This window comes from Phalacrocorax carbo, chromosome 8, assembly GCF_963921805.1.
Source record: "Phalacrocorax carbo chromosome 8, bPhaCar2.1, whole genome shotgun sequence".
NCBI classification, from domain to species: Eukaryota; Metazoa; Chordata; class Aves; order Suliformes; family Phalacrocoracidae; genus Phalacrocorax; species Phalacrocorax carbo.
The window spans coordinates 7028196-7048024 of NC_087520.1; the positions used below are offsets into that span (position 1 = coordinate 7028196).

General features: G+C 59.2%; 2 protein-coding genes across 4 annotated transcripts in view; both read right to left on the reverse strand.

Moving 5' to 3' along the window:
- Positions 1-7840, reverse strand: part of CAMK2A (calcium/calmodulin dependent protein kinase II alpha) — a 36384-nt gene extending 28544 nt beyond the window's left edge. For all 3 annotated transcript variants that reach the window (XM_064458473.1, XM_064458472.1, XM_064458471.1), the window contains exons 1-2: positions 7698-7840; positions 1855-1949 (exon numbers count right to left, since the gene is read on the reverse strand). In XM_064458473.1, coding sequence (XP_064314543.1) covers positions 1855-1949; positions 7698-7759 — 157 coding nt within the window. In that variant the 5' untranslated portion in view covers positions 7760-7840. The remainder of the gene's footprint in view (positions 1-1854; positions 1950-7697) is intronic.
- Positions 7841-12368: 4528 nt separating this feature from the next.
- Positions 12369-18367, reverse strand: ARSI (arylsulfatase family member I). Its single transcript, XM_064458474.1, has 2 exons — positions 17401-18367; positions 12369-16257 (listed from the first exon to the last, which is right to left on the reverse strand). Exons 1-2 carry the CDS (start codon positions 17718-17720, stop codon positions 14856-14858), a joined length of 1722 nt encoding a protein of 573 aa, XP_064314544.1. The 5' UTR covers positions 17721-18367; the 3' UTR covers positions 12369-14855.
- Positions 18368-19829: the final 1462 nt, after the last annotated feature.

A 19829-nucleotide genomic window follows, 5' to 3' on the forward strand; every position in this document is an offset into this window, starting at 1 on the left:
CTCTGGCATGTGGCTTGCAGGGACCCTGCCAGAGCAGCGGAGCAGAAGGACAGAGGGACAGAGGGATGGCACTCAGGCAGAGGGACCCTGCCAAGCTTGGGGTGCGGCTGACATGGGTCAGAGCATCCTCCCACCCACACGGTGTGGCATGGCACATCCATCATATGGTGAAGTGCTGCTGGGGGCAGCAAGCCATGGCAGCAGTCCCTCTCCTGCCCCACAAATCCAGCTGCTGCCTGGACCCAAAACCCATTTCTCCTCCAAAAACTCCAGTTTGTCTCCTGCTGGCTTCCCATGTTGGCAGCCGGCAGAACATCTGAAGAGACCATGGGGATGTTTCACAGCTCCTCTCACCTTGACCCTGACTCCTCCCCTCCCTGCACACCTGCCCTCCTGCCCTTTGTGTGTGACACAGCCAGTGGCACATCCCCATGGGACAGTGGCTCCTCGTGCCCCTTTGGGGATTCCTCCCAGCCCGAGGAAGCACCATCCTCCATGCTAGCACTGCAGAAATAGGGGTTTCAAGACTATTAGCAAAAGCAGCTGGTGATTTCAGCTGGCAGAGCAGGGAAAATAACCCCGACAAGGCCTCTCCAGGGGACAGATGGATACAGAGCTGCTGCAGGGATGGTGCAAACCCCAGAAGAGGATGGAGAGGGGCAAACTGCTGGAGCAGGCGAGCGGAGGCAGGAGGGAGCAGAGGGAAGGCGGCTCAATCTGCTCCTCCAGGAAGCCCTTCAAACCAGGAGGCGTTTGCTGCCCGCCCCGTTGCCAGCTGGGGTGCGCAGGCAGGAGCTGAGAGCTGAGGCCAGCACCGCACACCCTGCCTGGAGCATGGCCGGCTGCCCTGGGCTGGGAGCCTTCGGCCTCGGAGGAGGGGAATGGTCCGCTTCCCCAAAGAGGGGGGCAGCTGGGAGAGCTCAGTGTCAGTGCTGTGCCACTTCGGCAGCGCTGTGGGAGCAAGATTGCAAAGCACTGGTTTAATTTGAGGTCAGAAAGGAGTTTGTCACTGTTTTCTGTGTTTCATTTTTGCCTTCAGAGGTGAACAGTGGCCTCAGGGAGAGAAACCAAGGGAGGTAGTTAATTAAACCCTCCTGTCAGGGCGCTCCCCAGTGCACCCTGCCAGGAGGAGCTGGGGCCGGGGATATGGCAGCTGCTGTCCCATCCTCTCCATCCTCCTCAACACAGCTCCTCTGCCAGATGCCAGTGGGCAGAGGAGTCCCTGCCTTGGGGCAAGGGCTGGCTGGAGCTTTTCTGTGCAGGCTTAGCTCAGCCTTGCCCCCAGGAGCAGCCAGGACAGACCCACCAGCACCTCTTCCAGCAGCAAAGCAGCCAGCGTGCTCCACTAGAATGATTAATCCAGGGGGGTCAGTGGGGGCCCTCTCGGGGGGGTGATGCTTCCAGAATAACTGTGCTACCCAACGCCCGAGGCTGGCAGGAGCTTGACTTGCTGCAAGGCTGTAACCATGATTTTGCCATGACTTGGTGTGCAGGGTGGTGGTGGTATCTCAGGAGAGAAATGGGGTCCTACAGCTCCCCGGGCAGGTTGGGGTCCAGGAGCTCCCCAGAGCCCTGGCACAGCCAAGCTGCAGTGGCATCCCTGCAATCGGACAGGGTGTGGTGAGCAGCCACCAAGACATCTCCTCAGGATGTTTGTCCCATCCATCAAGGAGCTCAGTGTGTTCTGCAGTGGAGATGAGGCGGGACAAGGGGGTCCCCCACCGCTCATCAAACACCCACCCTGCCTTGCCACACACCAAAGGCATCAACCCAGCACTGTGCAGAGGGGACAAATTCCCCCCTCTGCAAACCCTGCTTGCTTCTTGCCTCCCCGAAAATGCTCCCAGCACCTACCTCGAGCAGACAGCTTCTTGGTGTTGATGATCTTGGCTGCATACTCTTGTCCTGCCAACACCTTCACGCATCTCCGAACGATGGAGAAAGCGCCCCTGGGAAGACAGGAAGCCAGAGGGAGAGGTGAAGGGCTTGGCACAGGCAAGGGCACGGCTCAGCCCTCATGTGCCTGTAGGATGGGGATGGGTGTTGGCTGGAGAAGGGGCTTGGGGAAAATATGGGGGCTCTCAGTGAGCTTCCCTGCACCCCTATCCTCAGGGGATGATGGTGCAGGCACAGGGAGACCTGGGGATGAATGCAGGATTGCCCCCCTGTGCTCCCCTGGGACAACCCTGGCATCGTGTGCCTTTCCTCCTCTCCCTCCCAGGCTCTGCCCTACCTAACCCCCGTGGGAAAAGGGCAGTGATTTACCAGGGTATTGGCTCCCGAGGGACACCAGGACGGCTGCAGCTGCCATGCAGCACTCGGCTGCTTCACTTTTGTCTGTGTATGTCTTTGCACACTCTAGACCTTGCAGTCACAGCAGCAGCTTGCAGAAGTGGGTACAAGCACTAGCCGTGGGTGCAGGTGAGTGGTGCAAGGTCCCTCCCAGCTGCAAACCTGTGGCACCAGCAGGGACAGCCCAGGGGACCCTGTGAGCAAGGACCACCGATGCCAAGCAGGATGGGGGCTGATGATGCTGCGGCTTGCACACGCGTGAGCCAACATACAAGGGTCTCCTGAGGCCCGGCAGGCAAATGAGCACGGGTGCTTGGCATGCTCCAAAGAAGCCCCTCTGCCCCTGTACCCCAAGCCCTGCCAGCTCAATGCACTGAAAGCGAGCCGGCGTGATGCTGGGAGCTGTGCCATTGCACACATGCACACACACGCTCTGGCCCTACTGAGCACAACCTTTGTATCAGGTTCCCTTTCCTGCCCAACCCTTCCAATCGCTAAAATAACAACTATCAAAAGCATTCCCACCTCCTGCCCCACCTTCTCCCTGCTCCCTGTCGCCCTGTTCCCGCTCCCTGCCGAGGAATAAAAGGCCGCAGGCTGGCGAGCGGCGGCGGATAATTGATTTTACTGGTGGGGGCGGGTGGAGACAGGCAATTTGGGTTTGCATGTGATCTTCAGGAGAACAGGCGAGCAGCAGGGTGCGCAGGGATGGGGCTGGAGCCCCGGCAGATCCAGCAGCCCACGCGCCCAGCGCCGCCGCGCAGAGCATCACTCGCAGCACGTGCCAGGCAGGAGCCGGGGGAACAGCATCCCGGCGCTTCCCGGCCTCCCCGTCCTGCCATTTAATCCTGGCTGCTGGAAGAGCTGAGCTGTTATTATCCCTGTAGTCTAGGGGGGATTAATTGGAAAGGGGGATTAAAATGCTTCGTATCCAGCTTACTATGGGTGGAGGAGACTGGAGCCATTGCCAGCCCCACAGTGCTGCTCTCCCGATCCCACCAGGAGCCTTGCACTGCCCAGGCTTTGGGGGCTCCTGTGAGTCCCTGTGACCCATCTTTCCTATTTTTTTCCTAAAGACACATGTGCTGCTTTTGCAGTGCCAGGTAAGTCTGCAGCAGTAAGTGCAGCAAGAAGGGAAGCCCCCACACCTGCCACCCCAGCCTGGGGTGTCTACCCCAGCCACAGGGTTTTGCTGCAGGGCCTGACATGGGGTTGGAGGGACATAGGTGTCCCGGACACCCTGGAGGCTGGGGACCCCCAGCCACTCCTGGTCCCGGTGCCCATAGCCACTCATTCATCCATTTATTGGAGCTAAACCAAACGGCGGGGAAGGGAGAGCCTTGGGAAGTGGGGTGCAGTGGCCAGGCATGGGATGTGCCACACTGGCAGAGCACAGGGTTTCACACCCCTGGCTGCATTGATGGCTTTTGGCTCCTCCAGGCCTTTTTAACAGAAACCAAATGTCTGTTTGTGCTCTGTGAAGCACAAGCGAGACCCTGTGAGCCTGGAGGGTGGGGGGAACATGAGGCACTGGGTGTGGGTGCAGAACACCCTGGGGCAGGGCATGCTTGCCATAGCCTGTCACAGTCACGTCCTTCAGGGAGTCTGTGCTGGCCAGGACCCTCCATGTTGGGTGTTTGACGCCACTGGGTGTTTCACAGCAGCTGGGCTCTGCTCCCCATGCCAGGCTGCTCCCGCACCTCCCAGCCCCATGTGGGACCTTCCTAGCCTGGAGGAAAAAATACCCCCTTGGCTCCATCAAAATACAACATCTCCTTCCCTGCAAACACAGGCATCCCCCCCTGCACCAGGGGCTTGCCGGGCTGTGTGGCCAGTGCAGGGGGTGCCAAGCAGGGAGCTCAGCCCCATCTTGGTGCATGAAACCCCTTTGGAAGGAGAAATGTCCTGTGCCCTGGCCATGGGCAGCAGCACAGGTCCCTTCCCTCCCAGGGCTCTGGCTCTTTGGACGGGGCCAACACCGATCCTGATGGCAGCTGGGGGCCCCCATCTCTGCCTGGCTCAGAGATGGAGCATTCATCCCAGATGAGACAGCATGTCCCAGTCTTAGCACTGGACGGGCACATCACCCGCAGGGCCACGGGTAGGCACCGTGTCCATGTCCCTCCCGACAACTGCCATTTCAGGGTGACACTGGACCTGCAGCCCAGCAGCCATCCCTGTCCCTCCAGCTCCGAGCCCTGGCACTGCTGGGTCCCAGCCCTGGTGCCCTGGGCCAGGCATGACCCCTATGCCCTGTCCCCATGGCTCTGCCACCGGGGTGCTCCACTTCTCCCTTTTTCACACCTTCCCTGCCAGAGCCCGGCTGCGCTGCTGCCACCCTCCCTCTCTTCAACACCTCCTCCTCCTCCAAGGCATTTTATCTCCTTTCTAGAGAGAAGCGTGTGGGCTGGGGATTTTTTGTTCCTCCATATATTTTTTTTCCTTTTTAATAAAACCCCTCTCTTGCAGCTCCAGGAGTGGAGGGGATCGTACCACTCAGCACGGTAATTGTCTCCAGCCTCTCCCTGAACCTGCTGCGGGGGCGGATTTGGAGGCGCCAGCGGAGCTGCACTTCATGTTTGTCCTACTCCAGGGGGCCGTGGGCAGGATCCTGTCCCCATCCCTGCCCACACTGCCCCTCGTCTTTACCCCATCCTCTCCTGCAAGCGTGGGGTGGGGGGGGGATTGGAGCAGCCCCTCACTTGCTTGGCTTTGCTGGGGCTGCCATGGGAGCAGGTTTTCCCCAGCACCATGTCCCCTTCCCAGGACAGATGCCATCCTCTTGTCGGAGTGGTGTAGGGGTGCACCAAGGGCTCATGCCCCACAGCACAGCCTCTGCAGACCCCCCTTTCCATCTCTGCTCTGCCACAAAGCCCTGTTTTGGTGCTACAATTAGGTGTGTGGCATCTTAAACCCCCAGCTTGCCTGGGTGTTAGGATGAGTAACAGCCAAGGAGATGGCAAAGTAGCACGGTGGGTGCAGCAGCCTGGCACCCAGCACCTTCCCTCCTGCCAGCCAGGCTCAGGGACATCCCACATCCCTGCCAGCAGACCATCCCAGTCCCCTGGGGACAGCAAACTCAAGACAGAGCCTTTCTGCTCCGAGCCCCTGTAGGATGCTGCTACCCTTCAGGGTCTGGGTCAGGTTGGGCTGTGCTGCCCACCCTGCCTCGCCCCTGCCAGGATGCCCCCACCCCAACTGACACTGGGAGCATCTTGCCAGGGGAAAATGCTGCTTCCCACCATGAGCGGCTGCCGCAGCAGAGCAGAGGTGCAGTGCTTCATCCTGATTTCCCTCTCTGAGCCCATGAAGTGGAAATTTCCCCATGGGAAATGACAGATTTTTGAATGTGCCAGGATGTGCTGGAAACCATCCTGGTGGAAAATCCCCGAGCAGCAACACAGCGCTGTGACCAGCCCAGTGAAGCCCCTGACTCAGGAACATGCCTCAGTGCTGCGGTGGTATCTGCCCTCCAAGAGCAGAGGGGAAAGCCGTGGGATGCTCCGAGCTGGGAACGCTGCCCTGAGCCACCAGCAGAGCTACGCTGCCCCTGAATCACCCCAGGAGGTTGGGTGGGCTGTGCTGGCCAGGGCACAATGCTGGCAGGGGGCTGGCAAGACCCTACTCAGCTTTGCTCCTTTATTTGTGAACATGTTAGAATGCATCCATCAAGGTGATTTTGCACCATGGTGCAGGGTGGTGTGGGCAGCCCCCAAGTCTGGGTGCTCAGCCTGCTGTGTCGGCACCCAGCTAGCATTGCACCCCACACACCTCTGGAAGCCCTCATGGTCCTCCCCCATGGTGCCTGGCCTGCAAGCTCCCTTCCACATCCCCACAGCTGCGTCTGCCCAGCCAGGGCCCAGCAGCATCCCTGCAGGCACCCAGCAGCCGCTGCCTCTCCTGCCCACCCCCTGCCCACCCCCTGCCACTACCGCAGAGCCTCAAAGCCCAGAAAAGCAGAGAAACCTCTGGAAAAAGCAGTTACCAAACCCCACCTTGCCACCAGCGCCCCAGTGGGTGCCTGTTCCCCCTGCCCGCAGCACCAGCTGGGACTGTCCCCACTGCAGGGACCTGCTCCCCAACCTGCTGCTCCCCACCAACCCCTGGAAGCCACCCCAATGCTGAGGGGATGGATGTGCATTTCCTGGGACCGAGGGTCTGCTCGCCTCCAGGGAGCTGCACTTTGTTTGTAGCAGCAACCTGGTCCCCCCATTAGGATGGGGAATATTAGCAGCATGCAGCCTGGCACAGTGTCCTTCCCTGTTTCAGCCTCTCGATTTCTCCATCTTTGCCCTCTCCTTCCTCCCTCGCCCCCGTTTCGCACGCCCACGCGTGCGGGCACACGGTTAGGTGCAGGCTGCCCTGCGCCTGGGCAATTCAGGGCTGCAGGGCTGGAGCAAGTGTCCATGCCTACGGGCGGACACAGCTGCCCATCTGAAGCACAGGCACCAGCCACCCAGCACAGGCACCCCAAGCCCACGACCACGCCGCCGAGCCGCTCCAAGGGGACTGTGGCTGCACGCCCCAGATTTACGCACCAGCTCCGAAAAAAGGCACAGAAACCAAAACACAGGCACACGCCTGCTCACTTTTGCACCTGTTTTAGCGCCACATGCTCGGTGAGACACAGAGCATCCCTCTGCCCTGCAAGGAGGACCTGAAATCTCCTGCTCCACCCTGGGGTGTTCAGTGCCCCCCAGGATCGCCTTGCCGTGCATGGGAATTTCTGTTTGCACACACATGCACACACACATGCACCCTGATCCGAGCACATCCGATGATGCTGGGACCTGCCGAGCTGAGCCCTCCCCGGCAGGAGAGCCGGGTCAGGCAGGACTGTGGCTCACCCGGCGGGCACTTGCACTGGGACAGGGGCAGGGGTGGGAGACACCCCGGGTCTGTCCAAGAGCCGCTGGGATTCTCTGGGGGCTGCCAGGCAGGCTGGGTCTCCTGCAAGACTAGCCAAACCCTGGTGAATCCACATAGAGAAATTCCCTAAAGAAATGTGAGGGACGCCCATTGCTTTGGCTTTCTTCCTCAGCTGTCCCGTCCCTCCTCCCAGCTGGAGAAGTTCCCGGGGGAGCCAGCAGCATCTTCTTTCAGGAGCAGCTTTTCAATAAGAGGGGAAGCCGCCCCCTCCCCAGGCAGCTCCAGCCCCCTGGGGTGACCCGAGCCCCCAGCCAAGCGCCCGTCAGCAGCCACCCAAACTCAGGAAGGGACGGAGCGGGCAGGGCTGGGGCTGGCATCCCCCATCCTAACCTGAGTCCCCCACTACCGCTCCCCGGTACGTTTGCTCTGTGCCTGTCTCCTTTCCCCCCTCTCTTGCAGTTTTCAGCACCGCTGAGGTTCTTCCCCAGCTGGGGCACAGCCCCAATCCAAGCATCCCAGCCCTGTCTCCAACTTACTTGCCCAGTTCCTCAAAGAGCTGGTACTCCTCGGTGAAGCGATTGCAGGTGATGGTGGCCATCCCGAGGGGCTGGAAATGCTCCCTCCCCGGTGCGGAGTTTGGGGCAAGCAGCTCTCCTCTCACTCCCTCCCTCTCCGTGTGCTCCCGGGGCTCTCTCCTCGCCGAGGTAAATAAGGGAATATGTTTGATTGACAAGCCCGGAGATAATGATGAGGGCAATTTGTCTTCTCAGCTTCACAAGCCTTCGTCAGCATCTCCGTCCCCATGGCGACCACCGCTGCCAGAAACGCCCTGTTTCTGTTGCCTGGGCAACTGCTTCCCAAACCCACCGCCCACCCGTGGGGACCAGGGCTCTGCTGGGGACCCGGTCCCAGGGGCTGCCCGGGGGTCACCTGGCTGCTGCGGGGAGGGGGGGAAGTCTAAAATGCAAATATTAAAAGCAAATTAAAGGACGTGGCAGTGGTAGAATAATTGGGGCAAAAAGAGTTTCCATGGAAACCGTGGTTTCCATGTTGCAGGAGGATGCTGTCACCCTGGCAACTGCTCCCCCCCCTCCAAAATACAGGCCCTGCTGGTGCCCACAGCGGCATCCCCCCGGGGCCTGGGGGCCGGGGGGATGGGGGACACACTGGGGCTGGTCAGGGTGGGTGGAGCAGATGGAGCAGAAGTGTGTCAGGAGAAGCTGAAGAAACCATGGCAGGTCCCCAGGTCCCCAAACTGGCCCACCATCAGCCGGGCTCCCCGGGGGTAGCTGGCCCTGATCGCTCTGCAGGGCAGCAGGTCCTGCAGGCCTCGGTGCTGCCAGGGGAGAAGGTCCCATGGGCCCCTCCTGCCGTGGGGTGAGTGGCTTGGCCTAAAGCACAGCTAGAGAGGGAGCAAAAAAGGCTGTGTCCTGGGCTGCCGTTTCCCTGCGGTGCCCAAGCCAGGGAGAAAAGGAAGGGATTTCAGAGTGGGCATAGGAGGAAAGTCTGCCCCCCCTCCTCAGGCTTTTCGCTGCTAAGCCACCCCTCTGCTGTGTTTAATGTAAAAAAAAGCACAAGAAGGGCAATAAAAGTGGAGTAACAAGGTCCAAGATGGCAGGGGATCTGTTTCCCTCAGGGCTCACCTCTCTGCCAGCACCCCTGGCAGCACTGACTGGGGACCCAGCACCCCTCCTCTACCTTCACCACCCCTTGCACCTTCCCACCTTCTGACCCCCCCCCATAAGAGCTTTATTCTAAGCTTTTGTCCAACTTCTGGATGATTCTGCAGAAGGAGCCCCTGCCACCCTGAGAGAAGGGGCTCCCACTGCCGGCTGGGAGGCCATTGCCTTTGGCAGCTGAGATGGATTGAGTTCCCTTTCAGGCTGCCATGGAAGGGTTAAAAGGAGAAGAAAAGGCTCTAACCAGACAAAAATAGGGAGAAATCTTTAAGAGGAGAAAGAGAAGGAGGAGCAGAGAGAGGGAGAGAAGAAAGGAGGTGGAAGTGGAGGAGGACAGCAAGTGGCGGAGTGAGGAAGAAGAGGGGGAGGAGGAGAAAGGTCTAATGGCTTTTCCATTAATTGCACCACTACCCACCTTCATCCCTACCTTGCATCCCCACATCCAGCCTCCTGCTCCAGCATGGCCCAGCCAGAGGGGACCCTGTGGCCTTGGTGGCAGGGCAGGAACCCAGTTCCACCCATGGGAATGGGGTCAGGGCCATGGATCCCAAGGGCTGGTGGCCTCCGGACCCACCCTGGACATGCCACCATGTGTGCAGAGCACCCAGGCACCTTCACTTGTGGTGAGGATGATACATGTGCACAATCTGCGCCCTGGGGATATGATGGTCCCCAAAAACGCCTCCAGTGCACATCTCCTCCCCATGCCACCCCCACGCAAAAGGGGGCTTCATTTGCCATGCCCAGAGCCATGCTGGGAGGCAGGGGGCTGCTGCGGGGGCCGGTGCAGCTCGGGGGAGCGCTCGCCTCTTCCAGCTTTTTGCTGCAAGCCCTCAGCAGCCAAAAAGCGAGAGGAAGAGCCCTGCAGCTAGGAGCCCCCCACACCAGAGAGAGATGGACACCCGTGGGTGGCTGTGCACCCCTGCCTCGCTCCCACCTGTGCTAACAGACATGTCCCCATGGGTGCCACAGTGTGACCTGCCCCCCTTTCCCGTGCCCACCCCCCCACCGGCACGCGTGTTCAGCCCCACACGCGTGACTCTGTGTGCTTCCGTAGCCAGGAGGAGGGATCTGTCCCTTCCTCCCCCTAGGGACCCTGCTCCATCCCTGACCCCAAATCCCTTGTCTGGGCAGAGGGCGATGGCAAAGCCCCCCACGGGGACCCTGCCTCCCTCCCAGGTTTCTCCAGCTTGACAGAGACGTAGCTCCCCAGGAAGGGTTTCTCCCTCCCTGCCCTCCTCTCTATTCAGGTTTTTTCCCTTTTCCTCAGCATTTTTCCCTCTCTGAAGGTGAGGGGGTGTCAGGCTTCTGGGTGCTGAACACACTCTGCTCTGCCGATGATGTTTTCCCAAGTAGGAACCGCTGTGTGGCTCCACTCCCTGGTGCCTGGGGACAACCAAGGGGAGCAGGAGCTCTGGATGGGGCCTTCCCCCTCCACGCTGGGGGTTCTCCCACTATCACCCATGGAGGGGAGCTGTCCCAGCCCTCTCCCAGGGGCCTCAGGATCTTCTTCAGATGTCTCTCCTCGGCTGATGTCTCTTCCCAGCCACCCCAAGATTTGCTCCTGCAGGGCTTTGGAGAGCCAAGCTCCTCTCCTGCTGCCGTGCTGTGTTCTGGCCGCCTGATGGAGAACTTCATCCCCAGCGGTTCCCCTCCATCACCAGGCTGCGTCTCCAGAAATGCTTCCTGCTCTCCCCATGCCTGCTCCAGCTCTACCTGCAGATATTTACCTTCTGCATCCCAGCATGGGACTGCCCCAGGATGGGCACCTGAGGTCTGATGCCAAACCCCAAAACCACTGGACTGGTAGCTGCACCACGGGGCTCAGGGAGGACCAGTGTGTCCCTGGGGGGCTGCAGCAGGTCCCCCCTCCTCCCAGAGGACGGGGATTGCATGGGCCTCAGTTTGCTCAGCAGCATGCAAAACCAGCGGGGCTGCGAATTACATATTGCAAAGATCCCAAAATTACTGGGACATTTTCACACGCAAGCTGGGGTCTGGGGGATGCTCAGTTGCTGTCCTCTGGGAAGCTGAATTTGGGGTTATTTTTAGATAAGGGTTATAAATTCCATGGTAGGGAGAGCTGTTTTACATTTAAGGTTGTGTTTGCAAATGTGCCCTGTCCCTGCGGGCACCAGCACTCACTCCTGCAGCCACACGAAACTGCTTTTGGCTGCAACTGGGTGTCCCCAGGGCCATCCTCTCCTCAACACCCTGCCCATGAACCCTCCTGCAGACTTGGCTGTGGATTGTGGGGACCCCCAGCAGGTACCATATGGCTCCCTGAGGCCATCACATGCTGGCTCTGCCAGGGGGAAAAGCCACTGCAAAACCTCTGCAAAACCACGTCCTCAGACCCCTGGAAGGAGAAAGAATGTGACTGCCTGGCATGAAATACAGCCCCTGGTCCAGAGCACCCCCTCCCCAGAATGAGGTTCCTGGGGTGCCCGGCCACCCTCCCACCATGGCAGTTTGCTGAGATATCCATCCACTTTCCTGCCACTGGGTTTCTTCCTTTCCATCAGGTGGCAGATGCTTGTGGGGCTGGAAAGGCTCCTGGGTACCCCCAGTCTTGCCTGACCCGTCTCCATCCCCATCCCCATCTCCATCCTTATCCTTATCCTATCCCGCTCATCTCCACCCCATCCCAACCCCACCTCATCCTTATCCCCATCCCCATCCTCATCCTATCCCCCTCCCCATCTCCATCCGATCCCAACTCCACCATCCCATCCCACCCCCATTCCCTCTAGCTGGCAGGGTCGGGGCAGCCAGTCCATCCCAAGGGAGGGGACGCAGACACTACCCCTCCATCCCACCCTGCTCTTGTCTCCCCCCCAGCCCAGAGCCCCGATGGCCCCAGATGCAACCCCCCTGCCCCATCCACTCTGCAGGGCCCCATCCCGCACCCAGGTCCTGCCCTAGGGTTTGGAGCAGCCTTGGGCTTGCATGGCTCTCTGAAGGGCATTGGGGAAGGAGGGGAGTGCTCAGCATGTCTGTGCAAACACAATTCCTGGGTGTAGCATCAGGGCCAGGCAGGGAGCTCCACAGCCAGCTCAGCAGCTTCTCACTGGCTGCATTAACCCCTTGGCAGCCAGAGTGCACAGGCACTCCCAAGGGGCTTGAACTGTATGAAAACATGGGATTTGGCACATTGCTGAATTTTTCCCCACAGAGACCATTAACGAGCTGTGGTGGGATGGGAATCCCATGCAGCAGCCACCACCTGCCCCTCCCCACCCCAACGTTCAGATACAGCGGGACTGGAAACGTGGTGAAGTACAACCACTGTCCTTGGCTGGAGGCTCTGGGCTCTCCAAGCACCCAGAGGTGCTCCTACCTACTCGTCCTCTTTCTTTTGGGAGGACTAAGCCTTTCCTTCAACTGTTTCTTTTTGTAAAGATTCAGAATGCAACTTTTTTTAATTAAAAAAAAAAGAACACAGTCCCAATGCTATGGCTAGGCTGACTGCACGAACCTGGCATCGGCCCAGCAGATCAGAAACTGGAAATGAAGCAAGACCAGACAAACCTTTTCATGGGGATATTAGTAAAACTGAAGGGAGAAAAATCAAACATGTTTTCATGGAAATTTCCATTTCTGAAGAAAAAAAAAATTTAAAGGAAGGACTAAACTGGACGCATTTACATAAATATGGAAATGAAAGCCATTTCCCAAGCCTTGTTGCCACCCCATGGCCAGCCCCACTCTCCTGCTCCCTCCGGCACCAGTTCCCTCTTTGCGGTGACTCGTGCCTGACCCCCCCGCAGCTGTCACCCCCTGCCCTCCTCTGGCTCCGGCTCAGCCTGCAGCAGCCTCCTCTTCTCCAGCAAAGCATTGCTTTATATTCAGCACCTGCTGACGGGCACACCTGCAGCACACATCCCGGGGGACCAGGCTGGCTGGCTGAGGTAGTTCGAGGATGTGCAGCATCCTCCCGGGGCTTGCCTTGGACGGGGTGATGCTGTGGGGCCCAGTCCCCACAGAGCAACGTGCTATGGGAGCTGGGGACAGAAATGGGGCCGGTGGAGGAGCCGAGTCCCCCTGTGAAACCTGTCCTTGATGCCATTGCAGAGGACGTGCCCATAGGGATGTGGGGGGCTGGCGGGATGGCACGGTGATGGGCGTGCACGGAGCAGCTGGGAGCAGTGCACATACTCCACGCTCAGGCTTTGCAAACTCCTTCCCATCTCTACAAGAGGCCTCCTCTATTCTGCCTTGCTGTCAGCTGGGGTTTTTTTTCTTTGTTTCTATAGAAAATCCCAATTCCCCCAAATATAATCCAGCTAAGAGTAAGGAGAAAAAAAAAAAAAGAAATACAAACGTGTTATTGCATTCTCTTCCCATCCCCGTCCCTCTTTCACACACAGGGCTTGAAAGCACACTGAAAGGTATTCAGCGTGCACACTGCCAATTGTCACATCTTTCAATGACAGATTTTAAATGAATGTTATTTTGCAAGGGAGAGAGAAGGGGAAAAAAAAAAAAAAGCAAAAAAAAAAGCCCACACTGCTCATCCAAGAGCTGACAAGTCCTAACGGGCCTCATTTTCCAGAGACAAAAATAACTATTTTCAAAATTCACAGCAGGGCCTTCGCCTACACACGCTGCACCAAGAGAAACCTGTGGGGAGAAATGTAAAACACATTGTGTAAATGGAAATGCACCATGTATCCAAAACGCTTTTAAAGCTATTTACCCTCTTTCATCTTCGCCAGCTCTCCTCCGAGCACAGGCGCTCGCACCCCGCCGAAGGCGCGGGGGCACGGCGCTCTGCTGGCTGCCCCAGCTCCCGAGCTGCCTGGCCCCCAGCAATCGCATGGGCTGGCTCCCCATGGCAGGCGGATGATGGGGAGGTGTTTCCCCCCCTACGCGTGCGCTGCTGGGAGAGCAGTGCCCATCTGCGGCGAGGGGACGCGGTGCGGCGCTGGCAGCCGGGAGTCGTCCCCGTCCCCCCCTCCACAGCTCCAAAGTCCTGCAGCTACAGCACATCAGCCTCTGCAGAGACCTTCCTGAGACCTTCCTTCTGCCCCAGGTTCAGCAGCAGAGATGTGGGGACGGGGACAGCCCCAGCACTGGGAAGGGGCAGCCGGGCTGGTTGGCTGGTCAGGTGCACAGGGAGGAACATATAGGTGCTGACAGCCATGCACCTGGGGGGCCTGGACAGGCAGAACTGTGGATGAAAGGGTCTGCTGGGTGGCCGACCCATGTGCAGTCCACCAGAGCCTGGGGCAAACCTGCCTCCCAAATGTGGGGCCATGGAAAACCATCTGTCCTCTGAGTGCATCCAATCACATTTCCGTGGGCCTTAGCTCCTCACTGGGGCTGCTCCCAGCCCTCCAAGTCAGCAAAAAGAAGCCATGGCTCCATGTGAGGTCCCGGTAGCAGCGAGGCTGAGACCAGCCTTGGCAGTCTCAGGGCTGACATCCATGGTCAGGAATCCATCCTTCCACAAAGAAGTATGATAGGGAAATGCCATGGTCTTGGGTTTGGGGCAGGCCCTCAAGTTCTCAGAGCAAGAGCAAACAAGGCAGCTGCCTGGCAGGATGCAGAGTCAGGAGCATGTATATATGGGGTAGTGATGAGGGACAACCTGCAGGCAGAGCTACCGAGGCTGGTGAGCCCCTCTGCAGTGCCACCCCAGTGTCCTGGGCTTCCTCCTGCCATTGCACCGGCCAACGCTTAAGCTTGCAATTACCTGCAGAGCCCTTGAGAAAAGGGTCTCTCGCTTTGGAAGGGGTATGCATGGGCCAGCCCAGCTCAGCAGACTCATACACCACCACCGAGCAGCACAGCTGAGCCCGCATCGACCTTCCTTGCCTACCGGGGCCACCTCCCTGTGTCCAACAGTCCAGCCAGAGAGGAGAGATGTTTTGGGGTGAACCCTGGAGCAAGGGAAAGCAAGAGGGTGCTGGCTACCTCCCTGTCCATCCCTCTCCCTCGCTCCCACCCCGCAGCACTGCCGTCCGGAGCTCCACCCAGGCCAGGTTGGGTCGATGCTGCGGCAGTCTCCTGTCAGATGCGGTTGGACATGAGCCTGGTGTTCAGCTTACGGAAGAAGGAGCGCAGCTTGCAGATCTTGCACTTCTTCTTCTTGTTCCTACTCTTCAGGGGCTCCCCGCCACCTTCCCACTCCTCCACATCGTCCTCGCTGGCCCAAGGTCCCCAGGCGCCGCCATTGAAGTCCGGGTGAGCCCGGGGATTCTCCGCAGGATACCGCACTGGGATAGCCGTCCGGTTGTAATGCACCAACCTCATCAGGAGGGTCCTGACCACATCTGGGCGCTGGTCTGAGAGGTCGTAGCGCTCATAGGGGTCGGCAGTGATGTTGAAGAGCCACACGGACTTCCTCAGGCCATCGGTGAGACGCTCCAGGTTCCACCAGCTCCCCGGGAAGTTGGTCAGGGTCTGAGGGGGGATCCAGTCGCTGTACCCTGGGTCACCAGTGAGGAGCTTCCACTCCCCGACTCGGATGGAGGCTTGCACAGCTGTGTTCCAGATGCCAAAACCGTCCTCCAAGGAGCCGTACTTGGCATGGTTGTACAGGGGGTCGATGTTGTGCAGGATTTCGGTTCGTGGTGACTCCTTGCCCTCGCTGATGGCAGGCCAGACGTTGTAGCCATCCAGGCCTGGGACGTTGCTCAGGTTGCCCCTGGCCAGGCTGACCAGAGTAGGGTACCAGTCTGTGATGTGAACCAGTGCCCAGCTGGTCCGGCGCTTGCGCTTGATCAGGGGACTGTGGACAAAACCAATGCCACGAACTCCCCCTTCCCAGTATGTCCCTTTGCGGCCCCGTAGTGGCCAGTTGCTTCCCCCGGAGAAGGTCTGCCCGCCGTTGTCAGTGGAGAACACGATCACGCTGTTTTCATAATAACCGTACTTCTTGAGGGCCCAGGTGATGTTCTTCACCGCCTCGTCCATGCATGTCACCATGGCAGCGTACTTGCGGCGAGCGACGTTGCCCATGGAGCGGTAGCGGTAGATGTACTCCTTGGGTGACTGCAGAGGTGTGTGGACCGCTTGGAAGGCCACATAGATGAAGATGGGTTCCTTGGGGCTGTGGGATGCCAGGATCTTGCTGACACGCTGGGTGTAGAGGAAGGTGGAGTACTTCCCACTCTGGTCCCAAGCCACGTCCTCCCCTTCGTGCAGGTCGTAGCCACAGACGCCTGGACCATCACAGTTGTCGTAGGTATAGTAGTCTACATTACCCGTCAGGGAGCCTAGGAAGGTGTCAAAGCCCCGGCGGGTGGGCAGGCATTCCTTCTTGTAGAAGCCAAGGTGCCACTTGCCCACCATGTGTGTAGAGTAGCCGGCTTCCTGCAGCTTCTGGGGCAGGGTGACCTGGTCGAGGGGCAGGCAGTTGGGCTGCCGAGGGCGGATGATGGAGTGCTGCAGCCCTGTGTGGATTTGGTACCTGCCAGGGAAGAGCCAGGAGGAATCAGTGGTGATGGGGAGTGGTGCTGGGTGGGGATGTGATGACACTTTATGTGCTGGAGACCCCAAATGCATGCAGATCTTCATGTCACCCAGCCCAACCCTATGGAGCAAGCTCCCCACCAGAGACCGGGAGCTCCTCATACACCCAAAAGTACCAAAAGCGGATGCAAAAAAGAGAGAATGGGCTCAGCAGACATCTCAAAAGCACACTGGGCGGCCCTCCCAGGATGCCACAAGCAGTTGGCCCTGCTGCTGCCAGCCCAGGGGAGTTGGCTGGGCTCTGCCAGGGCTGGGTAGCACATGCAAAAACTGCATAGAGATCCCTGTGGGTTTGCAGTGCCCCACCTGGGTGCCCACGCATCCCTGCCCTCCCCTTCTTTGCACACCCTGGAGATGCCTGGGATCCCTCTAGAGCCATCAGGAGAGAAAAGAGGCCTTTGGCTCCATCACTGCCAGGCAGTAGGTGACCACATTCATAGGCACCTCCCTGGGGCCCACTCCTCAGCAGCAAATGATCTAATGAAATCTGCCTCCTATGGTGAGTGCTGACTTCCCAGCCCTGCTCCGGGGAAAGCCCCACCTGCCCCCGGACGCAGAAGGGCCCAGGATCCAGGGAGACCTGGCTGTGTGGCTGTGGGAGAGGGTGATGGACCAGCATTTAGCCTGCCCTGGCCAGTGCAACATGGAACACGCAAGCTGGAAAAGCACGGACTCGTAGATGCAGGGGAGAACAATCCTTCGACCCCACAGCCCAGCAGCATCCCAACAGCTGGTGTGAGAGCAGCGCAGGACTGCCTTGGGACACAGCTCCTTGCCCAGCACCAAAGGACCTCATGACCAGAGACCACTCTCTCCCAAACGGGGTGATGTTACCCTATTACCCAATGGTATCCACATTTTTGGCCTTGCCATGTGCCGCTATTTATCCCATGGGAAAATCAACTGCTTACCCAGGAAGCCTTCTAGACAAAGCCAGCAAGATACCTTTCTCTGGAGGATCTCCATCATCTGCCAACACACTGGGGCATCTGTCTAGTGGCGAGGTGGGGTTAAGCCACACAGAGTTAAGGAAGGGACAGAAGTGGGGACACGAGTGGGGTGTGAGCAGGCGCTGGCTTACCTGCCGGTTATCAGCTGGCTCCGGGAGGGGGTGCAGATGGGCTGGATGTAGTAGTTCTCCAGCTTAACACCCTCCGCTGCCAGCCTGTCCAGCGTTGGTGTCTGGATATCTGAGCCATGATACCCGACGTCGTGGTAGCCCTGGTCATCAGTCAGAATGAAGATGATGTGGGGTGGCCTGGTGAAGGCAGGAGGCAACGATTTTTGCATGGGGTCCATGGCCACGTCAGCCACCAAACTGGGCTTCATCCAGTCCCAGGATAAATAGCCAAAGCTGAGCAGGCTGACGAGCGAGAAGCCCGTGAGGGCATAGACGGCCATCCCGGAGCACGCTGTGCTGCCTGCGAAGGGAGCTACTGTCCCGGCATCGTCTCAGAGCCACGGAAGCAGGAGGACTTCCCCTCCTCCAGGACAGCCCCCCAACCTAGAGGATGGTCCCCAAAACCCCTGCAGCCAGTTTTGCGGGAGCAGTTCCCATGAATGCACACTCGAGTGCACACAAAGGGCTTAATCCGCCAGGGCTGAGTTGCCTTCAGTCAAAAGAAAATAACCCTCGCGCCGCTCCAATCAAACACATCTGCACGGCAGGACGGGCTCCTCGCAGTGATTAACGGCAGCCCCAGAGCTGCTCACCAAGCGTCCCGAGTGCTAGAAACACTCCCTGGCTTCTTGGTGATTTCTCACCAGTGTTATTTCTTTATAAAGAACTCCACAAAAACCTTGCCGAGAAAGCAGCTGGCTTCTCCTCCGCTCCAGCCCTGCGCCTGCCCGGGTGTCCGGACGGCTTGCTCAGGATACGACAATCCTTTTCTTTAAACTCCTGCGGAAGAGGGTGCTAAAGTTCAAGCCCAGGGGTGCCGAGCTCTCCTCCTCACCCTCCGAGGAAGAGCCGCCCTCTCCTTTTCCCACCCTCCACTCCAAGGCAGAGAGTCCCAACATCTGCCTGGGACGTGGGCTAAGCCGCCAGGTTTATGGGGAGCCGCAGGCTCGGCCCCTCCCAGCTCAGCAGCTCCAGGAAAAAGCTGGGAAGCCCCGGAGCGTGCAGGGTCCTAAGCGTGACGTTCCCCAAGCTGCTGACGCTTCCCTCCCCGCTTGCCCCAAAACGTGTGATGCGTGGGCCAGGGCTCTGGTGGGATGCTCAGCTGAGGCCCCCCACAGCATCCAACCAGGGAGAGCAGTGGGGAGGGCTGGGTCCCCAGGAGGGATTGCTGGAGCCAGCTGCCCACAATGCCAGAATCACCATCCAAATAAATCCCAGGTAAGGGGATGCTGCAAAAACTTGTTGGGACACCCCCAGTGTTGACTAAAACCACACAGGGGCATGCAGAGCACTGCAGAGTAGGGTAGGTGCTGCTGCACCCATTTTCCAGGTGGGGAAACTGAGGCAGAGAGGCACTGTAAATACTGGCCATGGCCACAGTCAGCTGGGGGCAAGGTTTGGTGTGAACTAGAGACCTCTGCCAATGCAGGGGTACTGGTCTGAGCTTGGCGTACTGGGACAAGAGGCCATGTTGGTACCCTGATGCGTCTCTCCAAAAGGCAGAGAGGAATGATGCTCTTGTGCAATTGCTTTCACAGGGCTAGCATTCATCAGGCATCAGGAAGCCATCACACCTGGCACGCATCTCGTCCCCTCATCTTTCCCTAGGGCAGGACTTGGCCCAGGAGAGGGGATTTTGCTAGCACAAACCCACCCCCGTTCACCCACCCCTGGCAGAGCCAGGAGCTGAGCCCCGTGGCTGTTGCACCATACCGATGGTGACCCGAGGGGTACCAGCACACCGGGTACCCTGACACAGCCCCCAGCTCACACACCCTGCCTGTCTTTAGGACCAGAGGGCTGCAGTGGTGGGGGCTCACTGAGGGGTTTGGGAGGGCTCTGCCTGCACTTAGCCAAGGGCCAGCTCAGAGGAGCAGCTGAGCCAGATGGCTCCTGGCCCCCTGCTCTGGGCTCCCCCCTGGTCCCCAGCCCCAGGCTTCCCTCTGCCAGGTCCCCTCCATGTCCCCTCCCCTGGGTCCCCTCTCTGGGCTCCCCCCACACTCTCTGCCCCAGGCACTGCCCTTCCCGTGACATCTCCAGCCCCACCCCACACCCCACATCTCCCTGCTGCCCCACACCAGCCTGCCCCATGGGACTCAGGCACTGCGGAGGAGTGAGCAGGAGGGAGGACAAGGCTCCTCACTTCCAGGGACAGAAGTGACTCCCAGGAAAGGCAAAGGAAGGGTGGACTTCTGCCTCCTGGCTTTAGACACAGGCACAGGGGACACAGGGACAAGGACAGGGAGTGAGCCCATTTCAGCCGGGGCTCAGGGGGTTTGCAGGAGTGCAGGGAGGGGTGCGAGGGGACAGGACTGGGAGGCAGGGATGGATAGCTGTTTTCTGCACCTTCTCCCGCTGTCAGAAACCACTGCTTGTTCTAAGGAGCACAG